The sequence below is a fragment of the Schistocerca cancellata genome, chromosome 2 (genome assembly GCF_023864275.1).
Source record: "Schistocerca cancellata isolate TAMUIC-IGC-003103 chromosome 2, iqSchCanc2.1, whole genome shotgun sequence".
Classification (NCBI taxonomy): Eukaryota; Metazoa; Arthropoda; class Insecta; order Orthoptera; family Acrididae; genus Schistocerca; species Schistocerca cancellata.
The window spans coordinates 658,743,397-658,763,900 of NC_064627.1; the positions used below are offsets into that span (position 1 = coordinate 658,743,397).

Consider the following 20,504-nt stretch of genomic DNA (forward strand, 5'->3'; position numbering starts at 1 on the left):
ATGTACACATATCAGTATGTACAGGTCTGTCTGGGCCGACAACACCTCTGAGTGCATTTCTCCAAATCTGCTAATGACATAACTACATGAGCTTCTCTATGTGAAATCAACAATGCCTCCTGCATCCTTATACATATCCATTTCCCTATTACCCCTGTTTCACCAGACGTGTGAATGGAGTAACACTGAAACTTCATTCTAATCCCTATCACACTAATCCCCACTGTAGGTAAATGAACTGCTATATATACCCTTGCTCCTTCCTTTCTTACACTTATCCCAGCCAAAAGGAAAAACCAAGGCTAAATTACTTCTTATCATTTCTGCTATATGTCCAAATTCTGCTGGGAACTGCAACTCATGGTACTCCCCTTGCCCTAAAAATGTTGTCATTTATCTGAAAAAACAATTTCCAATCTCCAGATTACATTCATAATCTCCCAATTCCTTATTATTTATTTTAACATCTGTTTGTAAGCAACACATCTGACTGTTTAGGTAACAACATATCTGACTCCAACATCTACATCTACACATATACTCCGCAAGCCACCATACAGTATGTGGTGAAGAATACCCCCTATCACTATAGTTATTTCCTTTCCTGTCCACTTGCAAACAGACTGAGGGAAAAACAACTGCTGACATGCCTCCATACGAGTCCTAAATTTTCTCAATGGAGTTCCTTGAAAATAACGGTGCTTCCCTTCAGGGATTCCCATTTGAGTTCCTGAAGCATCTTCATGATATGTGCCTGTTGTTTGAACCTAATGATGACAAATCTAGCAGCCTGCATTTAAACTGCTTTGATGCTTTCCTCCAATCCGACCTGGTGCAGATCCCAAACACTCGAACAGTTCTCAACACTGGGTCATACTAATATCATATATCCAGTCTCCTTTATAGATGAACCACACTTCCCCAAAATTCTCCCAATAAAACAAAATTGATCACTCACCTTTCCTACTACAATCCTTACATGCTTCTTCCATTCCACATTGCTTTGCAACATTACACCTAGATATTTAGTCGACATGACTGTCTCAAACAGCACTCTACTAAGGCGGTATTCGAACATCACAAGTTTGTTTTTCCTACTCATCTGCACTAACTTACATTTTCTACATTTAGAACAAGCTGCCATTCATCACGGCAGAAATTTTGTCTAAGTCATCTTATGTCCTCCGACAGTCACTCAGCAATGACATCTTCCCATACACCAAAGTGCCATCAACAAACGGCCACAGATTGCTGCTCAGCCTGTCTGCCATATCATTTACGTATATAGAAAATAAAAGCATTCCATCACATTTCCCTAGACACTCCTCGTGATACCCTTGTCTCTGATGAACATTCACTGACAAGGACAACATATTGGGTTCTATAACCAAAGTACCGTATTTACTCGAATCTAAGCCGCACTCGAATCTAAGCCGCACCTGAAAAATGAGACTCGAAATAAAGGAAAAAAAATTTCCCGAATCTAAGCCGCACCTGAAATTTGAGACTCGAAATTCGAGGGGAGAGAAAAGTTTTAGGCCGCACCTCCAAATCGAAACAAAGTTGGTCCATTGTCATATGAGACACAATTTAGGTCGAATGAATGACGATACAGCTACAGTAGTTTGGTTCGAGTCGTAAGCTTAGCAGTTAAGCTTTATCAGGTAGCCATTGCTATGCGTCACGCACTCCGTCCGTATTTATACGAGTACCCTTCCTTTTTCACGTGCTTCGTCTGGTTTGAATCGATTGCTTATTTTGCTTCGATCTTATAAGTGCCATTTTCTTTGTTATAGGTGTATACGTCACTCTAAGCTGAAAATGCATTACTGTACTGTCATGCATTGTTCGTCGCATTCTGATAGTGCGTGTTTACGACCTGTCGCCGCTAGCGGCATGGCTTGCTTTTGTACACGCTACCACCGCTTACAATAAAAAGAGAGGAATTGTCTCATTAGCGAAACAATGGCAAAAGACTTATTTGTTGTTACTTATACTGTTGCTTTCTTTGATAATGATCAACAAGAACCAAATAATAGGCTGCGTATGATAGAACATGTTCTGAACGAGAGTTGGCGAAAATTTTTCTCCGTTTGAAAATCTTTGCGGCCGCTTCTTTAGTACATCAAATTCGGCACAGAAATTAGTCATCTTAGATTTATAAATCTAGTCAGTTGCCGTACTTCATTTCTGACTGTATCACTACTAGGCATAAGAATAATACGAATATAAACATGACACGATACGTATATTCTTCCGCGTTTGCTGTTGTCTCACTCTAGTTTCGTAGTTTATTGGGCACACAGGATTTAAATGAGATAGCAGCAAACACGAAACAATACATGGCAAAATGTTTATATTCATATTATTCTTATGGTGAAGAGAATACTGCATGTGATTCACAATACATAAAAGTTCCTATTAGCAACCATCTCTTCTCACGGGTAGGAAAAAATTCAGAATGTAGAGTTGGCCATATTGACAAAAATCCCAAACAGTCTTGCCAGTCTGATTTTCGCAGTACATTGAAATTCTGCTACATTCGAAGATGAACAATACGGAATTTGTATTTACTTCGTTGGATAATGTATGAAAATGCAGTGGTTGAAACTCGGGGCGGAGAACAAAAAGCTCGTCTTCCGCCCTTTTTTTTTAATTTATTTACTGACGCAGAGGTTTTGGCGCCAGTATTTATCTTTGTGCCTATTATACAAAGCATGCCTCTGTCGCGCTACATATATTCGACGGCAGAAGTTAGTTGTGGCGGCACCTACCAACATTTTTCAGAACTTCTGCTTGCTTTGCACTCGATTCTAAGCCGCAGGCGGTTTTTCGGATTACAAAAAATGGAAAAAAAGTGCGGCTTAGATTAGAGTAAATACGGTAGTCTTTGAGCCACTCATATGTCTGGGAACCTATTTCAAATGCTCATACCTTCTTTAACAGGCTGCAGTGGGGCACAGTGTCAAATGTTTTTCAGAAACCTAGGAATACAGGATCTGTCTGTTTCCCTTCATCCATAGTTCACAGTATCTACACCTACATTGCTACTCTGCAAATCACATAAAGTGCCTGATAGAAGATTTATTAGACCACCTTCAAAATAATTCTCTATTATTCCACTCTCGAACAGTGAGCAGATAAAATGAACACCTATATATTACCGAGCATGCTCTGATTTCCCTTATTTTATTATGATGATCATATCCCCCTGTGTAGGTTGGAATCGACAAAATATTTTTGCACTGAGAGGAGAAAGTTGGTGACTGAAATTTTGTGAGAAGATCCTGCTGCAATGAGAATACCTTTGTTTTAATAATTTCCACCCAAAATCCTGTATCACATCTGTGGCACTCTCTTGCCTATTTATCAACAACACAAAATATCATGAGAGAAAAGGGTGAATCAAGTTCCACATGAGCTATGCTTTCTAAAACCACACTGATTCATGGATGGAAGCTTTTCCATCTCAAGGAAATTTATTATATTCAAACTGAGAAGATGTTCAGAATTTTGCAGCAAACAGACGTTAATGATATTGGTCTGTAATTTTGTTGGTTCATTCTGTTACCTCTCTTATATATAGAGTTAGCTGCGCCTCTTTCCAATTGCTGAAGACTTTGTGCTGAGCAAGAGATTTACGATAAATGCAAGCTAAGTAAGGAGCCAATGCTGTAAAGTACTCTTTGTATAACCAAATTGGGATCCCATCCAGAACTGGCAACTTAGATGCTTTCAACTTTTTCAGTTGTTCGTATATACTAGGGATGCTTATTACTATCCATACCGAGTTTCTGTGATGGTCAAACATAGATATCATTGTTTGATTCTCCTGCATGAACGATTTCTTAAATGCGAAATTAAACATTTCAGATTTCCTTTGCTATCCTCTACTGTCACACCAGACAGTACAATGAGGTACTGGAATGAAGCCTGGGACCTGCTTAGCAATTTTATGTAGGACCAAAATTTTCTCAGGTTTTCAGCCACGTCTTTTGCTAAGATATGATGGTGGTAGTTGTTGTATGCTTCGAGCATCAATCTTTTTATAGCTGCATGAATTTCTACTAACTTTTGCCTGTCAACATTTGTGCATTCTCTTTTGAACCAAGCATGCGACAGCCTTTGCTTCCTCAGCATTTTCTAAATTTCATTGTTAAACTATGGTGGGTCTTTTCTGTCCTTAATCTACTATCTCGGCACATAGTTCTCTAGAGCACAATTTACAGTCTGTTTAAACTTAGCCTATACTTCCTCTACATCCATCACACTGGAACTAATTAATGTCAACCCACTGTCTAATTTGGAGTTAACAAACTGATTATCTGATCTGTCTAGCAGAAATACTCTCCTAGCCTTCTTGATTGATTTATTAACTTTGATCAATAAGATGGCATCATGGTCACTTATTCCTGTTGCTATACTGATGCCGTCTCGGTAAGGTCAGGCCTGTTTGTAGCTACAAAGTCTAAAATATTTCCACTGCATGTGGTCCCTCAAACTAACTGCTCAAGATAGTTTTCGGAAAACATGTTCAAACTTACTTCACATGATTGTATGTCTGTACCCTCCTGCTTAAATCCCTAGATATCTCAGTCCAGACTCAGTAGGTTAAAGTCTCCTCCAACTACTATTGCATGATTGGGTATTTCTGCACTTCTGGCTGTAGACTTTCTTTGAATGACTCTAAAACTGTCATTGTGGTATAGGTTGGCTGATTAAACCAGGCAACAATTTACTGGATCTCACCTAGACCTTTTATAGTTGACCAGAGAACTTCACTGACATGCTCAAATTAGATCTCCATGAGACAATATTTTTGTTCACTGCAAAGAATATGTTATAACGTCAAGTTTAACACATATATTTCAGAGCGACACAACACATATAAGTCACAGAGTAAGTTGACAAGCAAGACATGTGTACACGTTAGCATTCGAATAAGCACTGAGTCCCAGAGTAGTGGCCGCTGCTCGGCTGGCCGCTTATGTGGCGCAGCTGCTGCATGGCTGGCAGACAGCGCCGCACGTAGAGGACGCGCGTAATTGCGCGGCGGCGCTTTGAATGATCGGCGAGTCACAACACTTTTCCCCCCTTTGAAATTTTTGCACTGGTCTTGATGGAGGTGTCCTGGAGATGGCTAACGTCCATAGGCGTTGTTTGACTCGCCGTAAAGTCTCGAGGAGGAGGCTTCCCGTACGGACGGAAGTGTCCCCGACGATAACGGTTCGAGATGACAGGAGACGTAGGGGTCGAATCTGCTGGGGCCCCATGCACCAATCTGCCCGTTGCGGCAAGTCCAGTTGATATGACAGGAGACATGGGCGATGTGTCGGCGTCCGTTGGAGGAGGAGGAGGAGGCGAGTAGATTTGCTCTGACAGAGGATGGTCGTCCGGTTCCTGCATGGGCATATCTCCTGGTGGCATCCGTTCTTGTGCTGGCATCGCGATGATGGTGAGAGGGCTGTGTATTGAGAGACGCCAAGATCCCGAGCGTCAGGTAGAGCCAAAGGTGGTGTAGCGGCATTCGGAACAGGCGTTGCTGGCACAGGAGGCCGAAACTGGTCCGAATGACGCACTGCAACACCCGTGTCCGTCTGGATTTCATACAGGCGTCTGCCACAGTGCCTTAAGATGCGGCCCGGGCTCCATTTTGGCCGCCTGCCATATCCCCGTACCCAGACGAGGTCGTCGGCGGTGAACCGGCCAAGCGAAGGCACCCGCGGCCATGAGGTGGAAGGCCACAGAAGATGAAGTAGCGTGCGGGGCTGTCGGCCATGTAAGAGCTCCGCCGGGCTGTGGTCGCCCATGGTGGTGAAACGGTAAGACGCCAGAAACTGGAGAAGCGCATCATCAGCAGCAGAAGAAGTCAGAAGTTTCCGCATCTGAGCCTTAAATGTGCGGACCAGTCGTTCAGCCTCACCGTTGGATTGTGGATGGAACGGCGGGGCCGTGACATGTGTAACGCCGTGACGAGCACAAAAATCCGCAAATTCGGAAGAGGCAAATTGCGGACCATTATCAATAACAAGAGTAGAGGGGAGGCCTTCCAAAGAAAAAAATGCAGGCGAGAGCACTGGTGGTTGCCGCGGTGGTAGGCGATGTGCAATGGATAATGAAAGGAAAGTTAGAGTAGGCGTCAATTACGAGGAGCCAATAAGTACCTAAAAAGGGTCCCGCATAGTCAGCATGAATGCGCTCCCAGGGCTTCTCAGGCGAAGGCCACGGTGACAAAGATGACTTTGGGGCAGCGCCCTGTGACGCACAAGGGCCGCAGGCAGCGACCATGTGCGCTATTTCAGAGTCGATGCCAGGCCAGTACACATGACGGCGTGCCAGAGATTTTGTGCAAGACACACCCCAGTGCCCTTGGTGAAGGAGGCGCAAGACCGAAGCACGCAAAGATGCAGGTACTACAACACGCGGCGAAGCATTGTCAGTGGAGAGGAGGATAACACCATCCCTAGCCGTGAGGCAGTAGTGCAAAGCGTAGTAGTTCCGCAACGGATCAGAAGTCTTAGCGGACGGGCGATCTGGCCAACCCTTCTGAATACAGCGTAAAACCCGGGAGAGGGTAGGGTCAGAACCCGTAGCAGCCGCCAGCCTGTCCCCAGTGATGGGGAACCCGTCCACAACCCGCTGCTCGGCAACATCCAGGTGGAAACACAAAAGTTCGTCCCTATCGAATGCCTGATCAGGACCCATGGGAAGGCGATACAGAGCATCAGCATTTGCATGTTGAGCCGTTGGCCAGAAATGAATCTCATAATTGAAACGAGACAAGTAAAGAGCCCAACACTGGAGGCGGTGTGCAGCCTTGTCGGGAAGCGACGTTGATGGATGAAACAAGGAAACAAGTGGTTTGTAGTCCGTAACAAGATGAAATTTTGAGCCATAGATAAAAACACCAAACTTATGAAGAGCATAAATAATGGCCAAAGCTTCTTTCTCAATTTGAGAATACTTTTGTTGGGCATCCGTGAGCGTTTTGGAGGCATAAGCAATGGGTTGCTCTGTACTGTCAGAAAAATGGTGCGCAAGGACTGCACCAATCCCGTATTGAGTGGCGTCCGTGGCAAGAACACGATGTTGGCCAGGTCGATAAGTAGCCAAGCACAGTGCCTGTTTCAGCATAGTCTTCAATTTCTGGAAAGCCGCTTTGCATGATACGGACCAGTGAAAAGGCACGTTTTTATGCAACAGGCGATGCAACGGCTGAGCCACCAAAGCCGCAGACGGTAAAAACTTGTGATAGTATGCTATTTTCCCCAAGAAGGCCTGCAGTTCCTTAACAGATGTAGGGTGAGGAAGGGCATCGATCGCAGCGACAGTTTGCTGAAGAGGACGAATACCATCCCGAGAGAGTTGAAACCCCAAGTACGTGATAGATGCCCGAAAAAATTGTGATTTCTGAAGATTACACTTAAGACCGGCAGTCTGTAAGACATGAAAAAGTGTGCGGAGATTTTGAAGATGTTCTTCAGTGGTGGAGCCAGTGACAACAATGTCGTCCATGTAATTGATACACCCAGGGACAGGGAGCAATAATTGTCCCAAGAATCGCTGAAAGAGAGCAGGGGCACTAGCAACCCCAAATGGCAAGCGTTGGTATTGATAGAGGCCGAAAGGCGTGTTAAGGACCAGAAACTGCCGAGAGGCAGCGTCGAGAGGAAGTTGATGATAAGCTTCTGACAGGTCAATTTTAGAAAAATACTGGCCTCCAGCAAGTTTAGTGAACAGTTCTTCAGGACGGGGCATAGGGTGAGTGTCGATGAGGCATTGAGCATTTACAGTGGCTTTGAAATCGCCACAGAGACGAATATCACCATTTGGCTTAGCAATGACAACGACAGGAGAGGACCACTCACTGGAAGTGACAGGAAGCAAGACCCCTGAAGTAGTGAGACGATCCAACTCCCGTTTTACCCGTTCACAAAGGGCCACAGGAATGGGCTGAGCCCGAAAAAACTTAGGCCGAGCAGTGGGTTTGAACGTGGTATAAGCTTCAAAGTCGTTTGCATGGCCTAACTCAGGAGAAAAAAGGGATGAAAATGTCGTCGACAAGGAATCCAGTTGAGCATAAGGAATAGCATCAGAGACAATATTGACAGTGTCATCTATGGATAACCCAAAAACGTGAAAGGCATCGAAACCAAAAAGATTTTCTGCGTTGCTCTGGTCGACCACAAATATGGGAACAGTGCGAATGACGGATTTGTAAGATACCTCAGCATTAAACTGTCCCAAGAGAGAAATCTTCTGTTTATTGTACGTCCGTAATTGCCGAGTGACAGGTGACAGGAGTGGAGAACTCAACTGAATATATGTCTGAGAATTAATTATAGTGGCAGCAGAACCGGTATCCACTTGCATGCGAACATCTCAACCAAGGGTTTGGACAGTGAGGAATAACTTCCCTGAAAGGGAAGAAGTGCAATTGACAGACAACACACAATCAGAATCAGTGTCATGTTCATGAACATCATGAATGTGGTCGGATTTGCAAACGGAAGACACATGTCCTTTCTTTTTGCAATTGTGACGCACAGCCCAATGTTGGGGACAATCCTCGCGTGAACGTTTCGTAAAACACCGCGGACATGAAGGAAGTTGCCGGGGGTTTTGCTGCAGTTTCTTAGTGGGTTGTTTACGGCTAGGCCGAGGCTGCGCGTGGGAGTGCACTGAGGCCACGTCGGCTGGCGGGGACGCGCTGCACGCGTTGTCAACAGCGCACAGAGGTTGTATTTCCCCGACATCACCCCACGCCTCTATTTGCGCCCCAGCGGTGCGAGGAATTTCAAAAGACTGCGCAATGGAGAGAATTCATCTAGAGTCGGATTCGCCAACTGAAAGGCACGTTGCTGAACTTCTTTGTCGGGCGCCGACCTGATAATAGCATCCCGTACCATGGAATCGGCATAGGATTCTTTGTGAACGTCAGTAACAAACTGACACTTTCGACTGAGGCCGTGAAGTTCAGCAGCCCAAGCGCAATAGGATTGATGTGGCTGTTTTTGACAATGATAAAAGGCAACACGAGAGGCTACCACATGCGTTTGTTTGCTTTTGAAAATAGACAGAAGTGAGCACATTTCAGCAAAGGACAAAGACGCAGGATCCTTCAAAGGAGCCAATTGCGACAACAACCGATACATTTGTGGTGAAATCTAGGAAAGGAACAGAGACTTACATCATTGTTCATCCGTGACATGAAATGCCAAGAAGTGCTGTCGAAGACTTTTTCATAATCATACCAGCAAGGAGGAAAAGGAGGTATAGCCAACGACGAGAAACGCCCCGCATTTGACGCCGCGATGAAATCGCGAATCGCCGCTGTTAGAAGCGTTTGCTGTTCAAGAAGATTTTGCAATAGTTGCTCGACCCATGGAACCCTGTGGGTCAACGGTGAAAAGGAAAAATCCACTACCTCGTCGCCAATTGTTATAACGTCAAGTTTAACACATATATTTCAGAACGACACAACACATATAAATCACAGAGTAAGTTGACAAGCAAGACATGTGTACACGTTAGCATTCGAATAAGCACTGAGTCCCAGTCTAGCGGCCGCTGCTCGGCTGGCCGCTTAGGTGGCGTAGCTGCTGCATGGCTGGCAGACAGCGCCGCACGTAGAGGATGCGCATAATTGCGCGGCGGCGCTCTGAATGATCGGCGAGTCACAACAGAATACTTCCTCTCCTATAGCATCTACTTTGTCTTTTAGATATACATTTCATGAACCACTAAATATCTCAGAGCTTCCTACTTTGGCTTTCAGCCACCTCTTGGTCCTGAGAAAATTTGAGCATGAGAAACTTCCTGGAGTTTGGGAACTTTGTTAAGAATATTTCAGTGGTTTACTCACAAAATTTTGACAGTAGAAGTGTCATTACTCTGGAAACAGCCTGGTTTCACTATCTACATGTCATCTGGTGAGTGTTCATCAGAGTACCTTGAACTACCCCCTAGCCTAAAAACCCTCATGTGTTTTCCACAAGTATTCTGCTACCTCGAGTAGCTGCTTTTTTTGTGTAATGCATCCCTGACCTATCAAGGGGTTTCCCACAGAACCCCACCTGCTAATATAGGTCACAACAAATGATGGCCAAGTCAGGATCATCATCATCAGCCAGGATGTCCCTAAAAACTTGCTGCTTGAGGGAAGGAACCATCCATCATCCTCTGCTTTGGAATAAGTAACTAACAACAGAAGACAAGAAACAACACCAAAAAACTGACAATAAACATGCAAATCAGTTGTATGTGCACCCTGTTGGGTCATCGCCGCCACAGTCTTTCAGTCAGCTGAGCAGCAGGGGTGTTCGTGACATTGTTCCAGGTGCAGTTTACCGCTAGCAGCAGTATGCTTCTCCATGCCACCTCATTTGCACCCTGTGCTATCCTCCCTTTGCCTGTGGCCTTAGACCCCTGCTAGGCTAGTTACCATGCCTCTTGATGTGAAGTTCACAAATTTTGATGCAACCTCCTCCGTCTCAGCCTCCTCTCCCTCCTCACTAGCGGAAGCGACATCACCTCCAGCTGTGCCGTTGCCACTGGACCAATCACAGCTTCTGCCTCCGCATCTGTCCTCCCCTCTGGAAGCGAAAGCGGAATTAGTACTGCCTCCTTTAGTGGTTGATCTGCTGCCCAGGTCTCAGGCTCTTTCTCCAGTTCTGTACCAGATGTTGCAGCCTAAGTCTGGCCATTTTCAGCCTCATGTGGCCTTTTCAGATGGGAGGGATTTAGTACCCTATCATGGTTATTGCAGTAGAACAGTGTGGACAACTGCCACAGGGGTTGCACGCAATGCATGTTATGGGCTGACCTGCTGACAGAAGTGTTTACTTGCTGGTGGCAGTAAGCTGCGTGGGGCAGTTCTAATGCTAAGTTCAACCATGGTGGACCTTGCCTTGCTCCTTGTGCCATTTCCGTGTGCTCAGTCATCGGCGACTCACACCTGTTGTGTATTGTGTTTTTATCCCTATGCATATCTCTATGCAGTTTCAGACTTCCTGCTTCCTTTTACACAGACTTGCATAGGGAGTTTTTATTTCTTCTTGCAGGGTTCCTTACCCTGGCTTTTGTTGAGCCACCATCATCCTGCACAGTGCCTTGTGCTGACAGTGTTGTTTAATACCTGAATGCCCAGAGGGGTCAAAATGACTCTTTTCAGTTTTTAAGTGCTAGCTATGTTTTGAAGAATTATTCAAGCGACATTTACTTTCATGACATTTATGTATTCGGCATGCACTTTCATTATATTTAAAAACAGCGTATTTTGCCTAGTCGGTTACCACTTTTTTTCAGTTTTACCTTTAATGTCCAGAGGGGTCATATTGACCCCTTTAGAAAAAAGCTATAATTTTGTTTATAGTTATGCCATACATTATTTCATGCATTCTCAAACCTCGGCTACTTTAGCTACTTTACTCTGTAGTGCACTAATTTACTTTCATTCATATTATTGCCATATGAAATGACAACAATGGACTCAATTCACCTTGTTCATCATTCCCTTGTAAGAATCAGCCTTTCAAAGGTGATTGTGAGCTGAAGATTGAAAGGAAACGGAAAGAGTATTTACGAGATGAAGAGATTCTTGCAGAGTTATTGAGTGTGATTAGGATGGTGGCGGGCTTTTTTCTGACGATTCAGAGGAAGAGTTTTTACCGCAGACATTGAGAGAAGATGAATCATCTCATACTAATGATTCTGATTCTTCAGATACAGGTAATGGAAGTTTACAGTCTAGTAAGTATATTATTATTATAGCTGCTACTTTATAATTATCATGTTCTTATCTACTTATAATGCTGCTACATAACTACCTCTGTTAAGTGCACATTACAAAGCACATAGACAGACACTGGTGCTGGAACACCAGGATTGTATGTTTGATGTTATAATAATAATTGACTGGGTCACAGAACAATTTCATCCATTCCAGAGGCATAGTTCAGCACACTGCACTTGGAGCTCTGAGTAATGAATCCCTCTTATTTGTAGGCTACATTTCAAGCTGGTGGAATCTGGGAGGAACCTGTACACTGGATAAAATGGTACAATTGCAGTTGTTCCTCACAGGCAAGCATGGTCACGGTAAGTGCATTAGTTTTTTTGCTTACAGCATTCTGTGGGAATGTTGGAACACTCCAGGTGACTTACAGAGCCAATGCCACGATGAGTCACCATCAACATATGGCAAAAGAAGATGCGGCAAGTTACTAAGAAAAGGTGGTTACTTTAACTATTTGTTTGCATGTAAAACAACAAGGAAACAACAGTATTCAAAACAGGCACCAACACTCTGATTACAGATCCTACTTTTCAGCAAACTAGTAACATAATTTGCACCGACCATAAATACACAGATCTTCTGCTGTTAATCTTCCTTTTTCTTGTCTTTGAATTATCTGACACAACTACATCACGTTTTGTTTAATATTAGTCATTAACTGATGAGCCTGCGTATTATCACAAGTACCTCAAAATTCCCTTCAAAATCTTGAGAGTTTTCTTCAGTGTTTCCTTGCCATTTGTAGCCTAGATACAATATTTTTTAAGTCACCAACCAAATACTATTCCATAGCCCTTTAATTCCCCCTACTCACTGTGCACATAGTTGCATAAATTAAATCAGTGTACTATTTTTATATTCACAAGACAATACTGTTACACTGTATAATTGAATTATAAATATTTTTGTAAGATTTAATGATTAATAGCCAATATAAAAGACTAACAACAGCACTTCCTGATGATTGCTTAGCAACAGCTCGTAGTTGCAGGTGTAGAACTGCAGGTTCACTTTGGCAGGCACATGGTTCATCCAAAACGTGAAGGCCTGTACCATCAGACTGGCCATCAGGACGCGGAACCTTCAGAAACGCATCAATGTCTCCTGCTGCAGGAATGAATTCTGGTAAAAATGGTTGAAGTTTGAAGTCCAATTCTACCTTCTGAGGTGTATACCTAAAACAAATTTATGAAATGCAAATAAGTTAAACTAAGGAACTCATCACTGACAGCAACAAACCTAATAGATATTTTATACCTATTCAACTAAATTGTAATCAGATAAGAAAATTATGTAATAAAAATTGCAGTCTTCTGAATTACCCATTTTACCAAGAACAGTAAAAATAAAATTATCATGAATTTTCTTAATTTTAACAAATTTGGTCACTGAATTTTTTTGTGCCTCTGTGTGTACTGTATGGCATAGAATTAAGCACACTGCTCTGCTTCAGCATAATTTGTAATTACATAATGTAAGAAAACTGATGACTGGGGCACGTGTCACTACTTTGCAACATAGTGTAGATCATAAAGTAATTTCCTGAGAAATGAAAACTGTGTGCCACCAGAATGTATCTAACAAGGGGGCCTTATGAACTGACCCTCTTTACTTTTTTCCATACTTATCAGATCATTACCTGGACTTAATTTCCTAAGGTAGTATGAAGTAACAATAAAAAATTTAAAAAAACTGGAAAAACACTGTCTTTGAAGATAAGAAGATTTCCGTGTACCGTTAAGTACAAAGTATTTGTAATTTAATAATATAGCCATCGGTAACTGAGCGTGTAGCATGAAAGCCTGATAGCTGTAAAGTTCATGGTTCAGGTTTTAGTAATCACACATTTTTTTAAATTTTTATTTAAATCCCATCTTTATTAATAAATAAAAATGTTGATTAACAAATACTGAACCATATTTATTCCTAAAAAATAACATTTTGTAATTTTTAATTACTGGTCACCTGAAGGAAATCAACATTTGATACAGGAATGTGAAATGCCTTGTTGTTAAACAACTGTTCAAACTCCAGAAAAAAAAACTTTTATTTCTCTATTTAGTATTTGTATTTTTGCACTAAATTTTAATTCATTGTGAATATTGGCATTTTTGTGCAATTAGCCATTAAAAATAAAAATCTGTTATTATTATTAAAAATATGATTCTGTATTTGTTAATTAACATTTCTATTTGTTAGTAAATATGAGATTTATGAGATATTTACAATAGATAAATACGAGATATTGTACTGATGAGACACAAACCAACAACTTTATAATAACCTGACTGCCATGCTAGGCATTAGCTAAAGACAACTAATAGATTACAAATATTTCATACTTGACTCAGAAATTGTCTAATCTTCAAAATTGGTTTTTTCCAGTTTGTTCGAAAATTACTTCATACTACTTTAAGATGTCCGGGCACTGCTCTTCATATCCTACAAGATCTCTCTGACTCAATCTGTGAGCAGTACTGCAATGTGAACTTGGGTGGTTCAGCTAATGGTGTGTCCAACATAAACTGTAAATATTTGGTTGCCAATCTTGGTCCACACAAGGTTTGAATTTCTGATAAAGTTATAAAAGCTCACAAGAAGTTATAAACACAAGCACTCCACCTCAGAGTGATAGCTTGATTCTGGAAACAAACCATAATCAGTGGCTAAGTCTTTTTCTACTGTTTCCTTTCTTCCAGGAATGTTAATTGAAAACAAACAGCTAATGTAATCTTAGCTGCTTATAAACTGACTCATCCACTCCCAAATGCAAGGAAAATTAATACAGTCTTAGTCAAAGATCTGTCCGTCAGTTTCTCTGTTAAGACTATAATTTCCTTTAGTGTACTACAATTTTTCCACTCAAACCAATGCCTGATCATTTTTGCAGCATTCTCACTAAATACCATGTAAAATCATTTCACTGACATGTAGTCTGTAGGTCTTATGACTGCCATCAATCTGAGATAAATACTTATGATATTACATATTTTATGCCGATGACACATGAGATGCATTTTATCATGCAGAATGCTATCTGTGAAAGGATACTGTCATAATTCTCTGTTAATTATTCTATATCACAATGAAAATAATAAGGCTCCAAGTAAAAAACAATGTTGTTGTTGTGGTCTTCAGTCCTGAGACTGGTTTGATGCAGCTCTCCATGCTACTCTATCCTGTGCAAGCTTCTTCATCTCCCAGTATCTACTGCAACCTACACCCTTCTGAATCTGCTTAGTGTATTCATCTCTTGGTCTCCCTCTACGATTTTTACCCTCCACACTGCCCTCCAATGCTAAATTTGTGATCCCTTGATGCCTCAAAACATGTCCTACCAACCGATCCCTTCTTCTAGTCAAGTTGTGCCACAAACTTCTCTTCTCCCCAATCCTATTCAATACCTCCTCATTAGTTACGTGATCTACCCACCTTATCTTCAGCATTCTTCTGTAGCACCACATTTCGAAAGCTTCTATTCTCTTCATGTCCGAACTAGTTATCGTCCATGTTTCACTTCCATACATGGCTACAATCCATACAAATACTTTCAGAAACGACTTCTTGACACTTAAATCTATACTCGATGTTAACAAATTCCTCTTCTTGAGAAACGCTTTCCTTGCCATTGCCAGTCTACATTTTATATCCTCTCTACTTCGACCATCATCGGTTATTTTACTCCCTAAATAGCAAAACTCCTTTACTACTTTAAGTGTCTCATTTCCTAATCTAATTCCCTCAGCATCACCCGACTTAATTTGACTACATTCCATTATCCTCGTTTTGCTTTTGTTGATGTTCATCTTATATCCTCCTTTCAAGACACTGTCCATTCCGTTCAACTGCTCTTCCAAGTCCTTTGCTGTCTCTGACAGAATTACAATGTCATCGGCGAACCTCAAAGTTTTTACTTCTTCTCCATGAATTTTAATACCTACTCCGAATTTTTCTTTTGTTTCCTTTACTGCTTGCTCAATATACAGATTGAATAACATCGGGGAGAGGCTACAACCCTGTCTCACTCCTTTACCAACCACTGCTTCCCTTTCATGCCCCTCGACTCTTATAACTGCCATCTGGTTTCTGTACAAACTGTAAATAGCCTTTCGCTCCCTGTATTTTACCCCTGCCACCTTCAGAATTTGAAAGAGAGTATTCCAGTTAACATTGTCAAAAGCTTTCTCTAAGTCTACAAATGCTAGAAACGTAGGTTTGCCTTTTCTTAATCTTTCTTCTAAGATAAGTCGTAAGGTCAGTATTGCCTCACGTGTTCCAACATTTCTACGGAATCCAAACTGATCTTCCCCGAGGTCGGCTTCTACCAGTTTTTCCATTCGTCTGTAAAGAATTCGCGTTAGTATTTTGCAGCTGTGACTTATTAAACTGATAGTTCGGTAATTTTCACATCTGTCAACACCTGCTTTCTTTGGGATTGGAATTATTATATTCTTCTTGAAGTCTGAGGGTATTTCGCCTGTCTCATACATCGTGCTCACTAGATGGTAGAGTTTTGTCATGACTGGCTCTCCCAAGGCCATCAGTAGTTCAAATGGAATGTTGTCTACTCCCGGGGCCTTGTTTCGACTCAGGTCTTTCAGTGCTCTGTCAAACTCTTCACGCAGTATCTTATCTCCCATTTCGTCTTCATCTACATCCTCTTCCATTTCCATAATATTGTCCTCAAGTACATCGCCCTTGAATAAACCCTCTATATACTCCTTCCACCTTTCTGCCTTCCCTTCTTTGCTTAGAATTGGGTTGCCATCTGAGCTCTTGATATTCATACAAGTGGTTCTCTTCTCTCCAAAGGTCTCTTTAAATTTCCTGTAGGCAGTATCTATCTTACCCCTAGTGAGACAAGCCTCTACATCCTTACATTTGTCCTCTAGCCATCCCTGCTTAGCCATTTTGCACTTCCTGTCGATATCATTTTTGAGACGTCTGTATTCCTTTTTGCCTGCTTCATTTCCTGCATTTTTGTATTTTCTCCTTTCATCAATTAAATTCAATATTTCTTCTGTTACCCAAGGATTTCTATTAGCCCTCGTCTTTTTACCTACTTGATCCTCTGCTGCCTTCACTACTTCATCCCTCAGAGCTACCCATTCTTCTTCTACTGTATTTCTTTCCCCCATTCCTGTCAATTGTTCCCTTATGCTCTCCCTGAAACTCTCTACAACCTCTGGTTCTTTCAGTTTATCCAGGTCCCATCTCCTTAAATTCCCACCTTTTTGCAGTTTCTTCAGTTTCAATCTGCAGTTCATAACCAATAGATTGTGGTCAGAATCCACATCTGCCCCAGGAAATGTCTTACAATTTAAAACCTGGTTCCTAAATCTCTGTCTTACCATTATATAATCTATCTGATACCTACTAGTATCTCCAGGATTCTTCCAGGTATACAACCTTCTTTTATGATTCTTGAACCAAGTGTTGGCTATGATTAAGTTATTCTCTGTGCAAAATTCTACCAGGCGGCTTCCTCTTTCATTTCTTAGCCCCAATCCATATTCACCTACTATGTTTCCTTCTCTCCCTTTTCCTACTGACGAATTCCAGTCACCCATGACTATTAAATTTTCGTCTCCTTTCACTACCTGAATAATTTCTTTTATCTCGTCATACATTTCATCTATTTCTTCATCATCTGCAGAGGTAGTTGGCATATAAACTTGTACTATTGTAGTAGGCATGGGCTTTGTGTCTATCTTGGCGACAATAATGCGTTCACTATGCTGTTTGTAGTAGCTAACCCGCACTCCTATTTTTTTATTCATTATTAAACCTACTCCTGCATTACTCCTATTTGATTTTGTATTTATAACCCTGTAATCACCTGACCAAAAGTCTTGTTCCTCCTGCCACCGAACTTCACTAATTCCCACTATATCTAACTTTAACCTATCCATTTCCCTTTTTAAATTTTCTAACCTACCTGCCCGATTAAGTGATCTGACATTCCACGCTCCGATCCGTAGAACGCCAGTTTTCTTTCTCCTGATAACGACGTCCTCCTGAGTAGTCCCCGCCCGGAGATCCGAATGGGGGACTATTTTACCTCCGGAATATTTTACCCAAGAGGACGCCATCATCATTTAATCATACGGTAGAGCTGCATGTCCTCGGGAAAAATTACGGCTGTAGTTTCCCCTTGCTTTCAGCCGTTCGCAGTACCAGCACAGCAAGGCCGTTTTGGTTAATGTTACAAGGCCAGATCAGTCAATCATCCAGACTGTTGCCCCTGCAACTACTGAAAAGGCTGCTGCCCCTCTTCAGGAACCACATGTTTGTCTGGCCTCTCAACAGATACCCCTCCGTTGTGGTTGCACCTACGGTACGGCCATCTGTATCGCTGAGGCACGCAAGCCTCCCCACCAGCGGCAAGGTCCATGGTTCATGGGGGGGTAAAAAACAATAGAGACAAACAATTTGAGCTATGGGTATCTTCTAAAACAGTCTTGTTTACATCATGAAGATTGTAGCTGAAAAACATATTTCAATAAGCAAGAGATTTTTGAATACTTTCTCTCCTCATCTCTTATTCTTTGTCTGCCCCCAGTAGCTGAATGGTCAGCGTGACGGATTGTCAATCCTCTGGGCCCGGGTTCCATTCCTGGCTGGGTTGGGGAATTTTCTCCACCCAGGGACTGGGTGTTGTGCTGTCCTCATCATCATCCTCATTGACTGTAGGTTGCTGAAGTGGCGTCAAATTGAAAGACCGGCACCTGGCGAATGGCCTGCCCGGCGGGGGACCCTAGCCATACGATTAAATAAATAAATCTCTTATTCTCCATTCACCTGTACATTCTTCTCATTTATGGGTCCTCATTTTTCTGCCCAAATACAAACAACAACTCTCTTTGGCACAAAATGTTACTATCGCCTTGCATTATTTCTATATTGTAATGCATTTCCATTTTCCTTCCTTTAATTTAAATCCAAAATTCTGAAATTTTATAATTCATATTTGGATACTATTACAGCACTGTCATATATATTGTGGTGAACAAAATAAACACATATACTGGTAAATGAATATAGTAGTTGTATACAGGAAGATAACGATGTTAGAAAATTGTAATGAAATGCAAATCCAAATGAGTGAAGAGATATATTACTGTCTACAAAATGGATTGTTTTTAACTACCACAGTGGTAAAATTAGAGAAATTTGGTTTATACACAAGGGTATCAACAATCTCTCCTTCAGAGTACCTTCTGAAAATGATAAAGGGAGGGGGAACATAATTCTGACATGCTATGTACCATCCGCCTTGAACCGAATGGTGACTTGCACAGTATAAATAAAGATGTACCGCACAGTTTTATGCCTGCTCACATGTTGCCAAGGTTGTTTTGACTATACTCCATAACTTTCGCTGGGAAGTCCTTACACATCCTCCAAACAGCCCCAATCTCTCCCCATGCAATTTCCATATTTTTGGTGCCCTGAAGAAAGGCATCCATTGCCCTCAATTTGCTTCAGATGAAGAGGTGCATACCAGAGTATAATCATGGTTCCATAGGCAACAGTGAACAATTTTTTGTGAAGGCACTGACTATCCCATCTCACAGTGGGATAAATGTGTGAGAAATGTATTCTCCACTAATCTTGTCTACATAAGCCACGGGGGCATGGTGTTTTCAACTGATGACTCAGGTGCAGTAGCAGAGGAAAGGTCCAACGGCGAGAGTGGGCTAGCTGATGTCATCGGCAGCTCTGTCGGGTTGGTTGGCTGGGAAAATGGCAAGGAAGCCTCCAGCCTTGAGTCCCACAAGCTGCCACATGGATCGGCAGTGTTGATTGAGGTGCCATCATCGTTGCTTGTTGCCACCTTGATCTCAATGGCCGGTGGTGTGCATGGGCTCAAGAGGTCGAGCGTATATGCCAACTTCAGGTGATCAGTTGGGACCTTGGTGGTGCCTTTCAGCAAGGAGAACATCTTTGTGCCACATGAGAGGAAAAGGCGTGGGCCTGAGTACTGTGGGTGGAGTGGCAGTTGGCTGGTGTCCACCTGGAGCATCACATGTGTGCATGTGCTGAGATCCTGGTGCACAAAGGGCTGGCATTTGTTGTGTCACCTGGGAGGCATCAGGTGCCGGCCACCACTGACTCATGGAGCTGACGCATGAAGACTGGGATGCAGGTCATGAGTGGCAAGGGGTGTAGCTCAGTGAGGTCACATGGGAGAGTGAGCAGCTGTCCATACACAAATCCAGTAGTGGATGTGCCTAAATCCGCCTTGTGGGCCACTTAAGAGGAATAGAGGCAGAGTAGTAAACCAGATTGCAGAGTGGCATGTGAGGGCAGCTTTTAGAGACCTGTGTAATTGCTCCACCATACCATTAGAGGAAGTGCGACAGCTCGTTACGAAGTGCGCTAGTGTGCTGCAAGTTGCTATGTGTGTCTTAAATAAAGAAGATGTGAAATGCTGCCCATGATAAGTGGTAATGTGGCGGGAACACCTAAAATGCGAGATCCACGTGTCTACAAAGGCCCTCTGCCACTGTGTCCACAGTTATGTCTGATAGAGGTACTGCTTCAAGCCTCCGGGTGAAACTAACAACAATAATAAGGAGATTCTGGTGGCTGTTGGATGATGGAAGAGGGCCTGCAACATCCATATGGATGTGGGAGAAGCAATGCTTTACCTGTGGCAGAGAGGTGATGGGACCATACATGTACCTGTCTACTTTAGAGTGCT

The 20,504-nt window shown here is 42.5% G+C and overlaps 1 protein-coding gene across 4 annotated transcripts in view; it reads right to left on the minus strand.

The window, feature by feature from the left end:
• LOC126162341 (intraflagellar transport protein 46 homolog) overlaps positions 1–20,504 on the minus strand; it is a 148,007-nt gene that overhangs the window by 34,265 nt on the left and 93,238 nt on the right. For all 4 annotated transcript variants that reach the window (XM_049918779.1, XM_049918778.1, XM_049918781.1 and 1 more), the window contains one exon: positions 12,744–12,972. In XM_049918779.1, coding sequence (XP_049774736.1) covers positions 12,744–12,972 — 229 coding nt within the window. The remainder of the gene's footprint in view (positions 1–12,743; positions 12,973–20,504) is intronic.